Here is a 20,738-nt window from a genome sequence, read left to right on the forward strand (position 1 = left end):
TCTTGGGGAAGGGGTTCCTGTTAGTCCTGGCTGCCCTCAGGCCTTTCACTTCTCCTAAGAGCTACTTACTTGATGCAAGAAGTTGCCTTTGGCTTCCCACTCGTTCCCCCATTGCTTCTCTGGGTTCCTGGAGGGTGGGGACCACTCAGTACTCTTCCATTCGTTCTCTGACCACTGCACTGGACTCACTGGTCTTTGACTCCTGGAAGATGGGGATCCCCCAGGACTCCTCCAGTCATTCTCTGACCGTTGCACTGGACTCACAGGTCTTTGGCTCCTGGGAGGCGGTGACCCCCCAGGATTCCTCCAGTTATTCTCTGACTGTTGTACTGGACTTGCTGGTCTTTGACTCTTGGAAGGTGGGGACGCCACAGGACTCTTCCAGGCATTCTCAGACTGCTGCACAGGACCTGCAGGGCTTTTCCAGTTACTCTTTGGTTGCTTCCCTGAGTGCAGGTGCTCACCTCGGCTTCTCCAGTCCCTTTGCATCACATTCACATGGCACAAGGGCTTCTCAGGACTCCACCAGTCCTTTGCTGGCCTTCGAGCTTGGCTCACATGGGGCGGGGTCTCTCCTCTGCTCTTCCAGCTTTTCTGTGGTAAGTGAGTTGGGCTCATGGGGCGCAGGGGCTTGCCCCGGCCTTTCCGGTCATTGTCTGTGCCTGTCTCTGGGCTTGCAGGGGGTGTTTTCTCCAGCAAGCTTCGGCAGTTGCTCTCTCTTTGCTTCCCAGTGCTTAGAGGGTTCAGGGAACCTCCTGGGCTTGTTCCCCTTCTCTCTGGGCTCAGCGCTGGATTTGCAGTGTGGACTGGCTTTTGGCTTTTCCAGGTGCTCTCCATGTGCTTCCCAGGACTCTGAGAACGTGGGTGCCCCCCTTGGCCAGTCCAGCTGGCATCCAAGGTCTTAATGGGTTTTGTGGGGTGCAGGGAGCCCCCTCGACTTTTTCCATGGCTGTCCATGTGCTTCCCTGGGTTCAATACTTGGAAGGGCACTCGTTCTCTGTCCATGTTCATGGGGCATACAGGTTTTGCTCGACTCCTCCAGTCTCTGTCTGGTTGAATGACTGAACCCCCAGGGTCTCCTTGCTTCCTCCAGTTCCTGTCCCGTCCCTGAGCTGAACTCACTGAGTGCAAAGAGTCCTGTCGGCTCCTGTTGTCTCTGCCCGATCCTTGAGCTGGGTTCGCTGAGTGCAAGGATTCCCGTCGGCCTCGGCCCTGCTGTTCCAGCTGCCCTGGGAGTCTCTTGCTCCCCTAGGGATGTCAGAGTCAGAGAAAGGATAAATGAGCAGGTTCCCTGAACTTGTTGTCTACACCAAGTGGGCAGGGAATTAAGAAGGAGAAGTGGCCTTTAGACCCTGGAGACAGCTGACAGCCACAAAGAAAAGGACATCTACTTCATGACAGCAGGCCCACTGTGTTCCAGTAGGGCAGTACTGCCCTCACCACCAGTCTGATCCTACCCCAGCCCACCAAGAGAAGACACTTAACTTAATCTTGTTAACTACATTTTGTTATGCTCTAGTGAGGGGCAGTGGAGCACAGTTGCATGTTCATGCTCACACCTGCCCATCCCACACCTATAATGGCAGCCTCTCATACCCAGTGGGTGAAGGGGATTGAGCCATGGGCTTGTCCTGTAATAAAAGTCAGACACACACAAAAGCAGAGGAAGAGGACAAAGAAGGATCCTGAAAAAGGATTGAGCACAAAGAGGGAGAAATGGAAGCGACCGTGAAAAAAAGAAAGGAAGAGGTACGTGGCACAGAGAAAGAGAGAACGGAAAAAATAGTAATGGGAACAAGAGTTTGACAAAGTTCTGTTGAGAGGAAGTCAGGGGTGGGTGGTATCCACTACCATCTGGCTAAAGCAGGGTCCATAGGTCCAGTAACTCACTTCTCTGGCCAAGGTGGGGCTGGACTGCCTTCTGATTAATCGGCCTCCCTTGGCCAGCTGTGGGGGCTTGCCATCCAGATGGTCCACACGGCCTTCTTCCAAGGCCTGGAATGCCTCCAGGGTCTCAGTCTTCCTAAGAGCCGCACACAAGGACAATCAGGGGCTCTGTTCCACCTGGGAGTCGAGGAGCCCTCATCCCAGAATCCTCCCTGGCCCTAGTACACCCAGACCACAGCAGAACAGATGTCTAGATATCAGGCTTCCGAGCTGGGGTTCCACCTCCATCCAAATCTGATATCAACAGCTCCATGCCCATGACTCCTCCCTTTCCAGGCTTCTCTCCACTAACCTCCTCCCCAGTGTCTAGACTCTCCAACTATCTCATTTCCCCCCGAAACCTGCCTCCACCTCCCTAAAAATCCCTCTCATGCTCTTTACTCTCCACCTACTGCTATCATGTCCCCTAAGCCAATTTATCCTAACAGGAATTCCCACTCCTATGTATCCCCTTTCTACCTCACCCTGCCCACTCCATTAATGGTCTCTTCTGCTATCCATTCCCTATTTACTTCCATTTGTGCTATTGACTCTTATCAGACTCCCAATGGGGCTCAACCTTTGGCCCCATGGGCCAGATGACTAGTGTGGGGCTGGCCCCTGGGCTAGATCAGACCTACACACCGAGATTGGACCCCGTGTGTCAGGATTGGGCCCCAGAGCCCCATGCTACCTCCACCTAGCCCTGCATGCAGGGATCAGAGCCCTGGGGCCCCATGATGCCTCTGGCTGCCCCCACACACTAGCATTGGGCCCCTTGATGCCCTCCATGCCCAATCAAGAGCACAAGGCCACAGCCACACACGCATGGGAAGCCCCATGGGCTGGATGACATCGCACTGGGAGCAGCCCACAGACGGGGGGTTGAACATCCCTGCTTTAACCTATTGGATTCGCTATTGCCTCTACTCTATCTCCCCACTTTTCTATTGTCTCAACTTTTCTGTACCTTCCTAGTAGCCTCAGCTTACCATCAGGATGCATGGGCTGAAACAGTCAGATTTGGAAACTCTACAGAACCTCTTGCCTGAGGAATGGAGGCTGGTCTCTGACCCATCCATGTTAGACTTCAAAGCAAATCTCAATGTGCTCCTTTGACTCAGTCCTAGTGCTGATGAGAGCTAGGCTTCCATCTTTGGCAATTGATATCCTGGCTTCAGCTCCCCTCAGTGGTTCAGAAAGAAAAATATTTGGAAGGATTTGACTTTCACAGACACTCAGTGGAGCTGAGGGCAAATACATGCCTGTGAAAAATCTGACCTTCAGTGATGCTAGTTCAGGGGACTGCTCATTTGTCTGACCTGAAAGTGATGTAATACTGCTAGCACCTCCTGACCCGACACCTCACCTGCGCTCAGATCCGAAGAGCCGTTTCACCTCATCCCGACCTGGGCTTCGAGTGCGGGAGCTTCTGCGTCCCCGGTCAAATGCCTCCTTGTGGCTGATCCGCTTGGGCTTCGGCAGGTCAGCCAGCACAGTGTACTCCTGCCTCTCTAGCCCATGTCGCCCCTCACCACCGCCACTTGTGCGCCAGCTCGTCTCAGAGTTCAGGGAGCTGGCAGAGGAAGTGCGATGCCCGCCAGCCCCAAATGAGTCGCTGCGTGGGGGAAAGGGGCTGTGGCTGGCACAGGGAGGGGAGGCAGGCTGACTGGGTTCAGATTTTCGGCGCTCCAGGGAGAAATAACCATTCTCTATCTGGTGCTTTGGCCAACTACTCCCAGAAGTCTGGCTCATGGGATGAGACTCTGTGAAAAGGAGAAAGGGTTGTTAGCATGACTGCCAGTGGCAGATATGGTCCCTTCCTTTACAGGAAGAGTGTTGCCAGAGTCAGAATCCTCCAAGAGGAGTAGATCTGATTCAAAGCCTGTTTGGATGAGAACCAGATGCACTCCAGAACAGCATGGACAATCCCAGTGCCACGCAATCAGTCACCAGTCAGAGCTGAGCAGTACTGGACATTAGTCCTTTCATCACATGGAGATGGGTTGTGAACCAGTGGGACTCCCAAAACCAGAGCTGCACAGACATTGAGACTAGAACTTGCACAGGAACACACTATCCTTAAATGTATAGTAATTGAACCCCAAGAGCCCCAAGCTGGAGTTGCAGGGACACTAGCTCTAGGCTTCCAGAGATACCAGGGTGGGCTAAGGTACTCAGGACATATTGGAGGGAAGCTGTATGGACCATGAACCTTACTACTCTTCTTTATCATATTTATTACAGCACAGACCACAGGCCAAAGGACCAGGGTCCCAACATGCTAGGCCCTGTCCACATCTGCGGCAAGAGACAGTCCCTGCCTCAAAGGGATCACAGCCTAAACAGGACCTTGTATGGACCTTGAAGCACAGAGGCCCCAAATGGAGATCAAGCCTCCTGCATCCAGAACTACAGTCTACAGCAGGAGTTAATCACATGTACCTGCTTTCAAAGGGTTGACTCCTTTCACAGAGCTCTGGGAGTCTACTCGCACCCAGGGGCCAGATGGAAAGGTCTGACCCCACCTGGGTCTCTCTGCCTGCAGGGCTGCTTCCCGTATTGCTTTCAGGTGGCCTGTGAAGATCATGTCTGGTTTGTCTGATTCCAAAATGCCATCCAGCAGCCTAGTCATCTCCCAGTCCTGAGAGACAAAAGCAGATCCAATCTCTGCAGAAGAGGCAGAAAGCGACCACTGCAGCCTTCACTTGCAGCAGGGGCTATGAGAAAGGATGAAGAAACAGTTGCTGTGCCAAACTCACAGCCGCTCCAGCCCCAGACTTTCTAAGCAGGAATCTCTGAAGAAATTAGGGCAGAAGTGCTGGCTGTGGGAAGCACACAGCCATTCTAGGCCTTCACTAAGCTTGGCAGGGAATAGCCAAGAAAGCCAGTTTGGGAAAGCTATTGGCTAGGGGGCAGGGGGCAGGGCAGCAAATGGTATAGAGCAATGGTGTTGGAGATAATGAGACACTGCAGGCTTGGTCTCAGCCAATGGGGATGGGGATGGAGGAGGTAAGGGAGGAACAATGGCATGAGAGTGGAGAAGGAAGAGTGGGATGCCCAGCATTAGTTAGCTGATGTACTATTTGGAGGACTTTACTTATGGGTATTAAAGGTCCTGTGGGCTTTGCCCTTTGGCAAGCATCTGTCCGTGTCCCCTTCCCCTCCACCATGTAATCAGCACCCTGCCAATTCCCCATAGGAGCATACTGGCCCTGCCTCCCTGGGGTTCTTCATGCCTCTGAAGGAGTCCGGGAAAGGTGGTGTAGGGACGCGGGTTTAAGGCACAGGGGAAAACCAACTGCTCAGACCAAAAGAGGAGAGGAAACTCCTTCTCCTTCAGCCTCACCCTGGAGAGTGTGGTGTCAGGTCCAGTACTGGTGTTGGCATCAGTGTTGATACTGGTGCTGGTCTCTCTGGGGCCATCTTCAGTCTTGGTGCTGAATTGGGTATATGCCAGGCTCTCCTGCCAGCTGGGGGACAGGCAAATCAATACATGCAGCTTGGGGTGAGGGGGCTGGATTGCTGAGTGCATAGGATAGTATCCTTGTGGATACAAAATACTTCCCACATGGCTGAATGAAGCCAGATTTACAATGCTGGAGACCCAAGTCCTGCATCTTGGGAGCAGGTCCAGCCTGGGTCTGTCAGTGGGCCTTGCTCCTACTCTGACACAGTGGAGGAAGAAGGCCCTTCAATCTCCATGGACCACACAGTCCTTAACCTCCACTGGGACTGCCAGTGAGGAGCCCAGGTAGTTGGGGATGGTGAGTTCTCTCTCATTCCATATACTCCTTGCCCAGGGTGCAGGGATCCATAGGAAAACATCTACCTCCCCTCTGCTATCATGCTACAAATTCTGCTCCCCCTTTGTTATTCATACAGCAGGGATCTGCATCAAGCAACGCTTCCAAGAGTTCTCCTCCCCAGGTGTAATACCTACCTCTCGGTCCTGCTCTCAGACCTTGCACATACGTAGAGCTCACAGCGGGGTGCTAAGATGCACAAAGGATCCCAGGGTCCACCGGGGTCTGGCCCACTTTCAGCATCACAGTGAGGAGCCTCCACTGCATGTTCCTCTGGTGCCTGGGGGGTGGGGAAAGGGATGGGTAATCATGTCCCCTCTATTGCAAGGGTTAGTGGGAACGTTGCTTTTCTCATCATTATCCTCCTCCTCCAAAAGAAGGATTTATTCCTACATCATCCAGCTCCCCAGCTCTTGGGGGACCTTTCAAATATCAGACCATCTCCAGGGGCCTTGGATCTTCTCTCTGACAGGTAGTCTCTCACATTTAGGCTGCTTTCTCCCTCTTTGGCACTCCAGAGACAGGCTATTTGACTTTGGCCATCTCTCTCAGCCATAGCCACCTCATGCCAGAGATCACAGTGGAAGTAAGAGAGAAGGGAGTTGGGAGCACTGAATCCAACCAAGCCCTGGCAGGGCAGGGCAGGGCAGAGAAATGGAAGAGCTGAGGTGCTGGGCCTCAAAGGAAAAGGAGGGGACCTTTGCTGGGGAAAACCTGGGAATTAAGATGATCAGATTAATGCCCTGTGAAAAGGTGTTTTCTCTCAGGCTTACCAGGCAAGCAGGAAATACCAGAGTTTGGTTCTGCGCAGTAGGCCAGTGTCTGATCACCTCCCCTCCCCTCAGCACAGTGCATGAGAACTGATGCCCAGGCTGGTGGGGGCTGCTTGTCACCTACTCCTTCCCCACCCTGGTGGATTTTTGACAAGGCGCCATGTGCAGCAGAGCAGGGTGGGAGGTGTACTCAGAATGGAGGCCTGGAGACAAAGCCCCTCTCGGACTGGCCCTGCGAGAGCTCTGGCATTTCCCCAGAGTGCTGGCCTCTCCTCCCCAGCCCAGTTACCTTCACAGCTTACAAGCAGCAAGAGGGAAGGTTCCTAGCAGCCTAGCTGTCAGCGCCGCTTTCCCTCCATTGTCTTGCCCACGCCAGGATTCGCTCAGAGGAGACGGCTCTGAGCAGATCGCAGGCAGGGCAGAGGTAACTCTAGAGGCTCAGGGCCAGAGAGAGAGAGAGGGAGCCTCATTATTATTTAATAATCCTGGGCCAATCGCTCCCAGAGAACAATGAACAACACGAAACCCTGTGCTAACATGAAACCACCTAGCACCCCCCAGCATGGGATGGAGCATCACACTCCCCTAGTGAGCAGCAGGCCCAGCAGCCGACTGATGACACACCTGGCTGTCAGTGCTTCTGTACACTGAGCACTGTAGAAATGCACTGGATTGACAGCCATGGGGATCAAAGCTAAGGTCTTCATCCCCCCAGACAGGTACAGTGGAGGTTGCTGTAATGTGAGCTTCACCAGCACTCAGCGCTGCTAACCCCTCACCCTGGCTCTAGGGGCAAGAGACAAGCTGAGTCTCCTTGATTCAGTTCTAGGTGCAGACACTGCCAGCAAGGGGGCTGATCAGAGTCAGTGGCAGTGGTGTATTCCAGCGATTCTCAACCAGGTGCTGTGGCACCCCGGGGTGTCTTGAGTTCCTTTCAAGGGTGCCACATGGTGTGACACATGGTCAGCACTGTTAGGTGTACAAACATGATTCACAAGTTAAACCCAGAGATTTCAAATAGGAATTCATAATGTTAAAACCATTTTGCACTGTTGAGGTCTTTCTGAGTTCTTTGCAACAGGAGAATTGCTTTATTATTTTCCTGCAGTCAAAAAATTAGAGAAAACTGGGAGTTGGCTGGGGAGCTTCTGGTCTAATGAGGGGTGCCTTCAGTCTAAATGGATTGAGAACCACTGATATATTCAGTGACATAGGCATCAAAAGCCATCAGACTTTCAGTGACCACTAACTTGGGCCGACGCACACAATCAGGATGTGAAAGGCTTGGAGTCCTTTCCATGTTCGGCACTAATGCCTTTCCTCTTCCCACTGGCAAAGGGAAGATTTTAAACATGGAACACACTCTTACTGCACAGGTTTCAGACTACAACTCAGTCACAACCTGCATCAGGTCCTGCCATTTTGGTCCTGCCCCCTTCCACCCCTGCCTCCCAATCTGGGTCATGATCATCAATACCTCCTGCTATTCTAGTCTTGGGATTCTGCATTCTGCTCCAGTCCATCCCTCCTTCCCCACCAATACTGGACCTCCATCAGGGATTATCAGGGCACTGGGACATGTTTACATAATGGATCTGGTGCACTTCTGAAATCTCTCCCCTCTTACATCCTCTTCAGTGAAATCCAAAAAAACCAAAAAGTCCCTCTGGGCCCCTGTGCTGGGAATTTCCATCCAAGAAAACTCAGGCAGCCAAAGCCCAAAACAATAGGTCCTCTCATGAAAGATTTATAGCCCTCTGGGGCAGGTGATAAGCTCACCTGGTTATTGTGCTGGTGAACACCAGCAGCTTGAAAACAGTTCTGACAGCGGTGTTTAGCGAATGCATTGGCCTCAAACTTCTCACAAAGAGCATTGTCTACTGACTCTGCCATATCCCACGACAGGGGCAGGAAGCTTCCTTAGGTGTGCTGTACTCCGGAGGTTGACTGGAAAAGAAAAGCAAAGATAAGAGGAGCAGAAGGCAGGACATTTCAAGACTCTGGTGTTCTGCCATGAGCCTTCTTTAGGAGGGGAAACTTTCTTTTCAGAGATGCTCACTGTCTCCAAAGGAGAATGCCTGAATCTTGGATTTTCTGAAGAATTCGTCTGTATGTCAGCATTGACATGCAAGGAGGGCTCCAATCTGGGGTTCTTTCAGAAAAGGAAACTGCATCACCTCAGTTGTCACTAGCAGAGCGCTTATCATTAGTGTGTTCTGTAGGAGGAAGGGAATATATTAATATCCTATTATTATACTACCGGCATTTCTTATCCAGAGTTCCTTTAAGAGGACAAGCAGGAGGATCATCCTGAATGATTACGTGCTCATACAAAATACCTACAAGCAATTAGGTAGGTTTCTAAAATTCTTAAGGCTTTCCTAAACTAATCTGTCAATGAAAATAATTTAGAACTGTGGGACAGCTAGTGCCACAAAAGAGCAATGAACACCCTTAGGATGGGAGTCAAGCTCTACTTCCCAGAGACTTACCCATCCCAGCACGAGCTGATACTCAAAGTTGCCATGTCCAATACCCTTCCTGTGAAGCATCTTACCCCATGCTACTCTGCCAAGCTCCGTCTGTCAACAGTGGGCTACAATATCACTGGCACTGACATGCAGCTTCTCTTTTTGTAAAAACGGAATCTGAATCAACACATCTGACTGATTAGAGGAAATATTTTCTTCCCATAGCACCCTCCCAAAGGCAATTGTGAAAACAAGATTATGATGTTGTTTTGTTAGAACAATTATTGTAACAACTCACAAAGAGGCGAACAATATGCAACACAAACTCCTTAGTCCCACAGACTGGTTTTTAATTTGCCATGAATCCTGGTTAAGCACAAGAATATATTTAGCCATTTGCTTGGGAGTGTGAGGAGAACCTTACAGCCACTCTTTATCTGTGTGTCAGAATTTAAAAAAAGGCTTTAATGAAATTGAGCACAGCATTTTTGCCTCAGCTTACTCCTCTGTAAAATAGGAATAAGGGTACTCTCTCTTTGTAAAATGCTTTAAGATCTATGCAGAAGGGCCATTATTAACAGATTCAATCAATTTCTAACACTGTAACACAATGGCTAACATTAGAAGGAAGGCCGATATGGCAGACCCACCTCTCTCCTTCCTTGGGTAGCTGTTACCTTGCACCAGTAGCTCAAGCTCCAGCTTCAACTCATACACCGCTACCTTTTTTTTTTCTTTCAAACGACCAACACATACTTTCCCTGAGAAGTAGGAGAGGCCACACCCCCAGTCTATTTTTGATAGGTTAGCTGGAGGTAGCTTATTTGAATATTTATTACACCCTGAATGGCCCCCTTCATAAGAGGGTGGGGGTAGGAACTAAGCCCCCAGAGCTATGCTGGGTGTTGTAATTTGGGGATTTTTTTTTAGTTTAATTTCCTTTTCTTGAAAGTTTTATAACCCATGATGCAGTGACACCAAGCATACTATTGTGGGCTTTATTGGGGAGAGGTTTGCTTCCTCCCTTCTATTTGCATCACTGGTCTAGCTGTCATAGGGTTAATTTTTTCTTCCAGTAGGAAAAAAGATGCTTTTGATGACAAGATGCAAAAGTATTTCCGTGTCCCCCCCCTCCCCTAGCTTCTTCCACTTGTAGTTCACCATCTCCTTTCTTCATATGCAGACAGCCCTGTCCTCCTCTTCCGTTGATTTAGCTGCTTCTCCCCACCCCTCCTTCTTTCTTGATCTGGACTTAATACAAGCCCATGAGACTGAAGACATGAGATATGCTGGGGGTAAGATCACCACACAGCAGGGGTCTAACAGGTTTCTGCACATCCTCTCAGCAGAATCACCCAGCTCTTTCTAACAGCTGCTTCTCCATGTAAATGCATAAATATCACCTGGAACTTGTGTCTAATCACAGACGTACAGAAACCTGAATAAATCTGAAAAGGATTCAAAAGTCCACTCTGCCTATTCATGAATGTATAAGCTCAAGCACCCATAAACCGGGGTGGAAGTATGCATCCTTCTATGCAAAGCTACAGGGCATGCATATGCACAAGTAACCCTGCAGGCATAGGTTTGCATGTATATGCCTAGGCAGGAAACTGATTACAGCATTTCCTCTTTAGCTGAGGAACTGTACTGTCATGTTAATTTCTGCTAGTATGATCACATTTCAAAGACATTCACTCCAAAATGGCTGAAGTGTGTCTAAGCAACTGGAAGAAAACTAGTGCTGCTTGAAGGAGGCTCTCTAAGCAACATTTGGGAATTTCTAGGCCACAGCCCCACAAACAGAACTGCCTCCAAACAGAGAATATTGAGGCAAAAGTCTGTTCACAAGCAACCAGCTGTCCTGAGAAGAAACTACCCAGGGTCCTAGGGAGAGGAAATTACCCTGGACTGGAACCAGGGTAAGATTTCCTGGGTTAGAGCAGATTTACTATAGTTCAAGGGGTCATGTTTTTCTTCAGACAGTTGCTTTTGGTTTTTTTAGGATACCCCATTCACATGTCCCTAGTGCTAGTTGCAGAAAATCAATGCCTAGCTTGCTTGGACTGTGATACATTTGGCAAGTACTTATCTACTTAGCTGCCCTTACCTGTTCATGACCATGTCTTAACGGCCCCCGGGACAATCTGATTCCAAATCAGCTATACAGGTGGGTTGTGAGAGACTGTGGTACAGCAGACTGCAGACCATACAGTAATTTCATCTTCATTACAGAACATGGACTTTGAATCAATTAAACACAAAAAGGAACACAGTAGAGTTATGCCAGCAATTCTGAGAGTAAACTGTTTTTATAGTGCCCATATTTTCAGTTTTCCATATAACATTGGTTTTATACTGATAATACACATCCATAGAAGTTCTCAGATAGGAGCTGGTGGTTTTGAAAGCTGGAAAAGAGATACTGGAGGTTTGGAACAATTGTGAAAGCAGGTGTGTTTTATGCCTGTTCCATATCCCTATTAGCTGGATATTTCTTCTAAAGTGACTGACAGCACATTAGAAAGCACTGACCTATTAAGCTCATCGGGGTAGCTCACATGTCAAGGCAACACTGCCTCAGGTTTACACCTCCTATTTTTTAACACATTGTTCACCACCATAAGATCTGGCAATAGAATTTTATCGAAAAGAAAGCTCAGATTCAGATGAAAAGTTCTGAGGCAAAGGGTAGATTCTGGCAAGGTCTGATCAGGGTGGAGCATTGCTTTATGACCAAACACAACTGCTCTCCTCCCCTAGGATGGGCCCTTCATAAATCAGCATTCCAAGCCTCAGTATTTAAACCCCTTTTGAATTTTTCAAGCATGTTTGCCTCTGCACATTTTCCAATGCTTTCCATAAGATTTACTAGATGCAGGACTCTCTCTCTCTTCTACAATCCCTCTTTAATACATACTGGTACTTGACCAACAAAACATGTGTCAGCTACTCACTACAGAAGTGAAATTATTTTCTCCACAACTACTAAAACAAAACAAAAAATCATCTTGTATGAATTTTCTGATCATCTAATCTTTGGTATCTCTGCACTGCTTGGACCCTGGCACGGTGTCATATGGCTTGCAGACCACACTGCATGCAGGGCCTGATCCTGGTGCACCGGGACAGACAGAGGCAGCACAGGGCCCCTGGAGCCGAATCCCCCCATGTAGGACTGGGTAAAGGCAGTGCATGGTCCAATCCTGATGCACTGGTTTAGACCCCCAGCTCTTTTCCTGGTCATCTGCTCAGAGTCTTACCAAATACCACATTTGGTGTCAGAAGGGATTTCAGATAGACATGATTTGTGAGGGATGTTCCTTACTGTCACACAGGGCATAGTCCTTATTTAATCACCAGAGCATGAGTCAGATTTCCCTGTTGTTGCAGTGACAGGACATTAGCAGTGACCTCATCACTTTTGCCTTTACCTACAGCATGTTATATGGCATGGGTGGTGTTTTGGGTAATGTACTTCATAATTAGTGGCATGGGAGGGTTCAAAGCAGGGATTTTGAGGATTCCTCAGGTACATGAGTGCCTGTGAATACAGTAGACTGAAGCTGGCAGCCTAGGAAGTCCCTTCTGAGCCCGCGTTCTTACAGCAGCATCCAGAAGCTCCAACCAACACCAAGCCTGCTAGGGTAGCAAAAACAGTTCCTATGCCTAAAGAGCTTTCAGTCACACTGACCATGGGTGAGAGGATTATCACCCTCATTCCACAGGTGGGGAAAAGGGACAGTACTTAAGAGACTTGCGCAAGGTCATCGAGGAATCCCTGGCAAAGGAGAGCTTCAGAGTCTTGGCCCGGTCTATTAACAATGAAGCCATCTGTCCTCTCTTCCCTGCTTTGCCTATGCTGTACAGCGCACTGCAGAACCACAAGCCACCAGGAGAAGTTGACCCCTTATTTAAAGTTTACCTAGCCTAGTAACACAAGTCTGTTGTGAAGGAACGACAAATGACTCAGCTGATGGGAGGACTGTCAAATACCCCACACTGACTTTTATGCAAAAAAGAGCTCCTGAGGTTGAATACAGCCTACCACAAGGTGCATGCAGAGGATAGCAATGTGGCACTGAGAGAAATGGTAGCACTACTGGACTACTGCCTATTTCAGAAGTGGCTGACCTACAGCATGGGTGCCACAGGCAACCTGTGTGGCATGTAGCAGACTGGAGAGGAGACAGGCAGCACAGTGGCAGACAGAACAGGAAGCAGAAAGCAGAGTAGCAGCTTGCTCAGGGAACAGAAAGAAGAGCAGGAGTTCAATTAAGGGAAAAGGATCAGAGTGGCACTTGGGGAGGGGGCAGAGGTAACTTGTGACATGCCTGCCAAAAAGGCTGGCCCCCATTGCCTTAATTCAAAACACAATTTGCTTCGGCTTTTTTTTTTTTTTTTTGAAAGGCTGAGGTTAGGTGTGAAGGGAATTAGGGAACATCTGGGGTGCTCAAGTCACTGTACATAACTCATTTTAAGGAGTATCATTATTTACTTCTCCAGAAGCCTCAGAGTTAGCACTGTGGTACTGCAGGGATAGGTAAAGTGCACATAAGGACAGACATTTTATCACTTGCAGTTAGGCAGAAGCTTCCTCTCCTTTTAACCTTTTAGGATTCTCTCTAGGTTTCACCATTAGCATTCCTCTAACTCCTGCATAATGTTAGAGATAAGCTACAGAAACACTAAAGAGTTCCTTTCCAACTAAATGCTGCAACATAAAATGTACTCCACTGATATGCCTATTAGATAAGTGGATACATGTGGTTAACTGCCGAACATTACATCAGTCCTGATTTTCTACCCACTGCTTACATTATAAACAAACACTGGCTATCAGCTGAAGTGTGTAAACCATTTCAGTGCCTAGGATGTCTACCTTGTAATTTAATTGGTGCTCTTTTAACAGCATAATGGGTGCAAACTGCTAGGAGAGGATTGTTTCAAGGCAGCCTTGGCCCAAGGACTTTGGGAAACAAAGTAACAAGCCTTAATGAAGTGTGAAAAACATAGAACAGGCAGTTCCTGGGCAATGTTTACTGAGTCTGGGTAAAGTGCAGGTACTCTGCTATGTATTTGCAAATGGAGCATTATGCAAAGTCCACGTGAGGGGGCAGATGCTGACCACTGCAGTAAGGGAGGTCTCTGCCCCCTCCTCCCAACATGGGCAGAATTGCACAACTGGGGGAAGCACATTAGGGAGTTCAATACTACCCCGGGGGCTGTTATGACATTGGGTCACTGACAGCAGCAAGTGACTCATTGTCATTTCACCACTGAAATAATCTCCCATATGTTCCCTCTCTCGCAGTAATGAGCTGGAGATTCCAAGACCTTCCAAACACCTCACCTCTCCCCAGCTAGGTTGCCCTTCCACTTCTAGTAAGTCACACACACACACACGTTTGCTTTCTTACAAATGGCTGTTTATAAAGATATGCACCCAGAGAAGTTATCAAAAAATCTGGTTATTTGCAGAAGGGGATGTGTCCTTGCACTCAGATGCAACTCTGCACAAGGAACACACAAGATGCTGAAGTTGGCACACAGTCTTTTTGGGAGAGGAGGAATTATACAGCAGGTAATGTGAATGTGGGTGGAAGCAAAGCCCTCTCTTGTGCTACAAACCATCCTAATATGGTTTGCCCTGTATCTGTCTCTTCCATTTTGTAAGGCAAGGAACAAGATTTCCCACTCTTTCCTTGGGAAAGGGAAGTCTAGGGAACAGATGGACTGATGCACAAAGGACAGAGTCCAAATTAATCCACAGCCTGCCGACAGGCGTAGGAGATAACACACTGCCTGGCACGTAAGATAGTTCATTGTGGTAATTACTTTCCACAATAATGGAAATAATGGTGAATAATATTCACCTCATGGGCCTGGGTTCAGAGCCAGCACATGTACATTTCCCAGACCAAGATGCCACAAGAGGGGCTTCCATTGCATTGCTTGTTGACCAAGAATCCCATCAAGGAAAGTCCTCTTCCACAACAAATTGAGCTTTCGCATCAGGCTAGAGACCAACACCAAATGCAGAACCTATCCTGGCAGATCTTTTCCACTCCAGTTTGTCCTTCAGTCTTGGTTATGTCTCAGTCTGCCAGTCAGTTTCCGGCGCTGGGACTTGCTGGTCCGTCCAGTACTAGGTTTCTGGTTTTTCTTGTGCGAGTCTTGGCCATGTCTCAGCCGCTTTCCCTTAGCTTTTTTCTGGTTGCGTGTATGCAGCGAGGCAGTGAGCGAAGAGATCCTGTACAAGGTGGAGACAGAGAGAGAGTTTCTGGGACCTTGCTCAGATGGAGGGACAAGGCAGCGCAAGAGGATTACTGCTACTACCATCAGAGTGGGTCACCCTTGAAAGTGGAGCAGGGGAATCATGCTATTGTGTGCATTACAGTAATGCAGAGCCTTAGCTATGGGCTCGAATCCCAATGGTCGAGACACCATATTAAGAGCACAAAGACAGTCCTTGCCCCAAAGAGCTTGCAGTCAAAGTATGTAACAGAAAACATTACCCTCCCAAAATGGAGTAAAGTCCAGCCACTCTGGAGCTGAATACCTCCCTGTGATGTCAAATCAGCTTTAGACCCTGGGTACTGAGAAATGCAGAGAATGCCAGAGACTTAAGCTCCAAAATCCTGTGACCCACTTCAATGAAACATTTTACTTTGCATTATTCTCTTATTTTGCAACGTCTGTTGACTTTTCAATCGAGGACAAAGCTTCCAGGCACACTGCTTTGATCTCCTCTGGCTGCTGTCAGGAGGACCCATATGACCAGATAATTACCACCCTACAAGATGCACTGGAAGCATTAAAACTACCAGAGAGGTCCACAGCCTCACTATACTTGTGTTTTGCAGGTGCCCTCTACTGGTTGCTTATTCGCATGACAGCAGCTTAATAAAAAAAGACATGAAAGCAACTCCCAAGTGAAAATAAAACACCTTCCCGTCTACCCATTCATCTGGTCCAGATCTCCACACTGAAGAGTGGGTAGGTGAGATGCCACAGCAGTGGTTCTCATCCTTGTTAGAGTCAAGGTACTCCATACTAGAGTCAAAGCACCCTTTGGAAAATGCCAGCTCTGTTTTATTTATTTTTTGACTACAGAAAAAATATTAGAACAATTCTTCTGCTACAAAGAATTCAGAGAGAACACAATAGGTCAGAATGGTTTTGACACTACAGATTCTTATTTGAAATCTTCGTGTTTATCTTGCAAATCACATGTATGCATTTGCACACTAAACATTGTTGATATTGTACAATACCCTTAAAAGGATCCTGCAGCACCCTGGTTGATAATCCCTGGGCCAAGGTAGAAGGAGACACGTGATGTCCTATACCCACCTCTGGGACAACAAAGGATCACCAGACTTCTTGGGCAATACTTTCGTGGGCCTGCTTGTTGTCTCCTCTTCCCTAGAGTCAGCATTTTCCTAAAAATCAGAAAACATAACAGATCAGACTACCCAGTGTTAGGTGGTTTCCATGGTTGTACAGTGCTCACTCTCACAGCCACTTTGTAAAACATCCTTCCTGGACCAATTTGTTCTCAAATTCTTCAAATCCCTCACTGCCTGGTTCTGAATGCCTCACTTTGTAGCCTGTGCCCCCAGACCAAAAGAAAAATCACACCAAGGAGAACCAAAATGCTCTTCCACTCCAAGGCACAATTTTTAAATGATTCTACTTCCCTTTAGATCCCAAGTTTTATTAGGACTTAAACCTAGTAGTTTTTAAAAAAGAAACCCAAGTGGATTTTGGGAAAAGAAGATGCACTTAAAAAGCTACAAGATTCACTCCACAGCTTGGGGACCTTTCCTCTCCTACCGGTTCAAATCCAGTCACAGGCACTGACTTTGGTTTTTGTACATGGGTGCTTGCAGATATAACCCCCCTCCCCGCCCAAAACAGAGCTTTATTTTAAACTCGGTGCTTTCCTGCACCAAGTCTAATGCATGCCCAGAAGAGACAGCACGTTACTTCAACCTGGCTCTGCAGTGCCTGTAAATATTGAGCACTTTAATGGGACTTTTTTGGCACTTTTATCTAATAGGTGACTGAATCAACTTTTAGCTAAAAGTGCCAAAAAGCCCTGCTGAAGTGCCCAATCTGTATTAACACTGAAGAGCCTGGCTGAAGTAACACACTACTTCTTCTGTAAAGCACAGTTTGTTCGTTTTGTTTTTTAAGGTCTGCAAGCAGCCATAGAGATCTAATATGTAAAACCAAAATGGCTGTGGCTCGTGGAGGCTGAGTACCAGCTAATTTTTTGGGGTGGGTGCTTGAGCTATGAATCCAGCCATGGCTTATAGGGATCACAAGGTGTTTCCAGCTAAGTAATATTTGAAGGTCCCTACAAAATGAGTTTGAGAACTCAATTGAGCTCCCAGGTTTCCCCAGAATGGAAACCACTGTAACCAGAAATAATTGGGCTTTTTATTCACAGTCTCAACAGGGAGGCCAAGAACTGAATGGGTCAGGGAGACCAGAAACTCCTCCTTCCTTACTGTAAAGGTGATCTCCTCAGGACAGGAATCAGACGTTGTGGTGGGTCCACGCAGAGGAAGGCGAGAGTCTTGATAATTACGTTATAGCTGTAGCCCCACAACAGATTTCTCAAGGGCTATCAACAACATTAAGTTTATAACAGAATAAATAACTTAAGTCTGGATGGGAGGGAGTCCTTAGGACAAAGGATTTGCTCCTACTCATGGACTAATAGCACAAGCTGGGGAAGAATTTAGAAGTTACTCATTCCTCCTCTTTTTGCCTCTGTTCCTGTAAGGTGCTGAGCAAGCTATCTACTGCCATATTTAGGGAGCACTGGTCCCATAAAGCCAGCCTCAGGAATTATTAAGGCTAATGCAGCAAAGGCTGGGTGAGATCCACAGCAAATAATCCTACCTCATGAGTGGTAAGTCCTAGTTGGCGTGCTCCGGAGAGGTCCAGGTCACTGATGGTGGTCACTGTTACCGTGTGGTTTGGGTGATCAATATTCACAGACTCCGTCTGGGATGTCACCAAATGCTCCAGCTCATCAGCCTCATCTACAGAGAGGAGATACTCTATTGTCCATGCAGGAGACGCATGTACAGTCTTACACAGACCAGCTGGGCATCTCAAGCTAAAACACTCTAACTCCGTTTACTAAGCTCTGAGGGGTGGAGACCCCAAATCTTGTAAGTTGGCCACTGAGAGTTGAAAGGCTGCAAGTCTGAAGTAATGGAGGCAGGTAACAGTTCACTACAAGCAAACATAGTCTCTCTTCACAAATGGAGTTACACACCAACAGGACCTTAAGGATTTTCTCTAAGTTATTCCTTTACATACAATATGCCTGTCACTTCTACAATATGCAGCCACCCTCCTTCCAGCCAGTGAATGAGGGGTTGTTCTTCAAAGCGCCTCACCACTGCTTCTCAGTGAGACACAGGAGTAATAAGATGCCATTACTGCTGTCTCTCTGCTGTACTCCCAACTCCCACCATTCCCAGGGACTGGAAGAATGGATACATATCCCCATGGCAAAACAGAAAATAAAACCCTAAAGCATCAGATTGAGCCTCAAATTACAACCTCTCCTTCTAGGTTCAGCACCCTAGCCAATTTCTTGCAAACCTCAGACTACCATTTCACGTCTAGCAAACAACATCAACCATGGGAGGAAACACTCACCAAGAGCCTCTTCTCTCTCTGTCAGCATTTTCAGGTACTCCTTGTGCCGCTAAAAAGGAAGCAAAAATCATTGCAGTACTTCTATTTTACTAGTTGCCATCTATGCCCCCTAATCTTAAAGCCCACAGCACATGGGTACCCCCCCCACCCTCTACAACAGGGGTAGAGGAAGCTGCAAAACAGTTTAAGGAGTTGAGAATTCTTATACTGACAGTACGGGCTACAGCTTCCAGAAAAGGTGCTGCCTAAACTCCTTCCATTAACACCCCTGTCTGTGTACCTCATGTCTGCCCTCCCAACACCCTCTACCTGTCCTTGTGGTCCTGGAACCACCACGCAGTCCTGCTGACCCACACAACCCTTCTCCTGCAAAACCTCTGGCTGCTCCAGTCCTGCCTTGTTCCTCTCTGGCATCCTTTTAACAAATACATTTTACCTGTGCCTGCATCCCCCTTGCAATTCCAGATGGGGTCCCCCAGACATACTATGCAACCCTGACCATAAAACCTTGAATCACCACTTCTAACCAGCTAGCCACACAGGCCCATGGAGAAACAATACCTCCTCTTTCATCTTCCTTTGCTCTTCTTTCAGTTTACGCTTGATTTCCTCCACAGCTGCTTTCCTTCGCTCTACTTTCCGCTTGTGGAATCCAGTCAGGTACTCTCTGCAACATAAAAACAACATAAGCACATAAGAATTGCCATATACTGGGTCAGACCATAAGTCCGTTTCATCCAGTATTCTCCATAGAGCCATTGCCATGGGTGCGTACCTGGCGTGCTTCACAGACTTCCCCGACACCTGCCCCTTGTACAAGCAAAAGGAGACCCAGCTGCATGCCTACCTCGAGTGTGCCAGGCTGCAGCCCATCCACCACTTCCTCCGCAACCTCTTGCTGAGGTTTTGGCTCCACTACTACCCATACCTTTTTGTTTATGCACTCCCCATCCATAACCCCACTAAGTCCAGGGACCTCCTAGTCAACCTCCTCCTAGCTTAGCCAAGCTAGCTGTCTACCTAGCCAGGAAGGAGACTCTTGCTGGGAGGACCCAAGGGACTGCAGGGCCATTTTCTTGACTCTGGTTCACTCTCATCTCCAGGCAGAGTTTTACTGGGCAGTGTCCACTGGCTCCTTGGATGCATTTGGGGGCTAGTGAGCATCGTCTGGTGTACTCTGCACTTGTTTTAAAACCTTGACCTCACTCCTGTCCCTGTTTTCTCTTTAGCTATCCCTCAAAAATCAGCTGGTATGTCCCCAGTGGCCTCCCTACTAAGGGAGGCTTATAGTTGCTTCTTGATAGGCCCAAGCCCGTGATCCACTAGGCATATCAAAAGGCTTGTCACCAGGCAGAGATCAGGTGCTGAACAGGAGAGTGAACTGGGTATGACCAGGGTTTACCACCCCCCGGTTCCTCTTTCACTTGCAACCTCAATGCTGGCATTTAAGGTGGAGGAAGTTCCAATTCAGAAGCCGTGCCCCTCACTCCCGCGCTCAACCACTCCCGATGCCCCTTCCCTCCAAGACTTGGGCCCACCCACTCCTTTCGGAGTCTGGCTAAGCTGTCAGCTTCCCCAGCACCCAGGGACAAGAGGCTCTGTACTGAGTGAAAAAAAACAGGCACAGTGCAAGTTAGGCCAGCAGTTCCCCACCATCGCAGATGCAGGGTACCCCCCAACAGACTCTAGATACCCGCAGAAAAAACACCAGCACTGAGCTTCTGCTCGCTTCTCGACTAGGAGAGAAGGGAGCAGTTTTCCGGCAGCAGAGAGCCGGGCTCGGAACACCGCCAGCCTTGTGGGTTCCTCTTGGAAGCACCAGGGTTTTTCTCCCATGCGGTGCAGAGGTGTGCTCGGAGAGCAAGGCTGCCTTAAAGGGACCTGACGGGAACCCCGGCTGAGAATCACCGGGTGCCTTGCCCCTTCCAGCACCCGCAGGAGGCAGGGGCCCAGCTCAGCACGGCCCGCAGCTCTCCATGGGGTGGGGACCAGCCTGCCCCGCGCAGACCCCCTCTGCTCAAGCTCCTATGAAGTGTCCCCAGGACGAGATAGGGGACTGCCTGCCTCGTAGGTGC

General features: G+C 48.6%; 2 protein-coding genes across 2 annotated transcripts in view; both read right to left on the reverse strand.

Annotated features, from left to right (window-relative positions):
* TRIOBP (TRIO and F-actin binding protein) overlaps nucleotides 1-8,704 on the reverse strand; it is a 36,038-nt gene extending 27,334 nt beyond the window's left edge. Inside the window, exons 1-8 of the mRNA XM_025206878.1 lie at nucleotides 8,565-8,704; nucleotides 8,285-8,452; nucleotides 5,870-6,012; nucleotides 5,276-5,399; nucleotides 4,372-4,570; nucleotides 3,296-3,692; nucleotides 1,891-2,023; nucleotides 70-1,248 (exon numbers count right to left, since the gene is read on the reverse strand). Coding sequence (XP_025062663.1) covers nucleotides 70-1,248; nucleotides 1,891-2,023; nucleotides 3,296-3,692; nucleotides 4,372-4,570; nucleotides 5,276-5,399; nucleotides 5,870-6,012; nucleotides 8,285-8,398 — 2,289 coding nt within the window. The 5' untranslated portion in view covers nucleotides 8,399-8,452; nucleotides 8,565-8,704. The remainder of the gene's footprint in view (nucleotides 1-69; nucleotides 1,249-1,890; nucleotides 2,024-3,295; nucleotides 3,693-4,371; nucleotides 4,571-5,275; nucleotides 5,400-5,869; nucleotides 6,013-8,284; nucleotides 8,453-8,564) is intronic.
* Nucleotides 8,705-13,859: 5,155 nt separating this feature from the next.
* Nucleotides 13,860-19,536, reverse strand: NOL12 (nucleolar protein 12). The gene is made up of 6 exons (XM_006025998.3): nucleotides 19,511-19,536; nucleotides 19,225-19,330; nucleotides 18,664-18,712; nucleotides 17,893-18,035; nucleotides 16,333-16,421; nucleotides 13,860-15,229 (listed from the first exon to the last, which is right to left on the reverse strand). Exons 1-6 carry the CDS (start codon nucleotides 19,534-19,536, stop codon nucleotides 15,058-15,060), a joined length of 585 nt encoding a protein of 194 aa, XP_006026060.1. The 3' UTR covers nucleotides 13,860-15,057.
* Nucleotides 19,537-20,738: the final 1,202 nt, after the last annotated feature.

Source organism: Alligator sinensis, unplaced genomic scaffold (assembly GCF_000455745.1).
Source record: "Alligator sinensis unplaced genomic scaffold, ASM45574v1 scaffold215_3, whole genome shotgun sequence".
NCBI lineage: Eukaryota > Metazoa > Chordata > Crocodylia > Alligatoridae > Alligator > Alligator sinensis.

Coding starts and splice junctions, on each gene's coding strand:
- NOL12 (XM_006025998.3), bottom strand. CDS start 19,536: ATGGGCTGCAGCCTGGCACACTCGAG. Junction 19,331..19,510: donor TGCAGCCTGGCACACTCGAG/GTAGGCATGCAG, acceptor TTTATGTTGCAG/AGAGTACCTGACTGGATTCC. Junction 16,422..17,892: donor TAGGACTTACCACTCATGAG/GTAGGATTATTT, acceptor TCTGATTTTTAG/GAAAATGCTGACTCTAGGGA.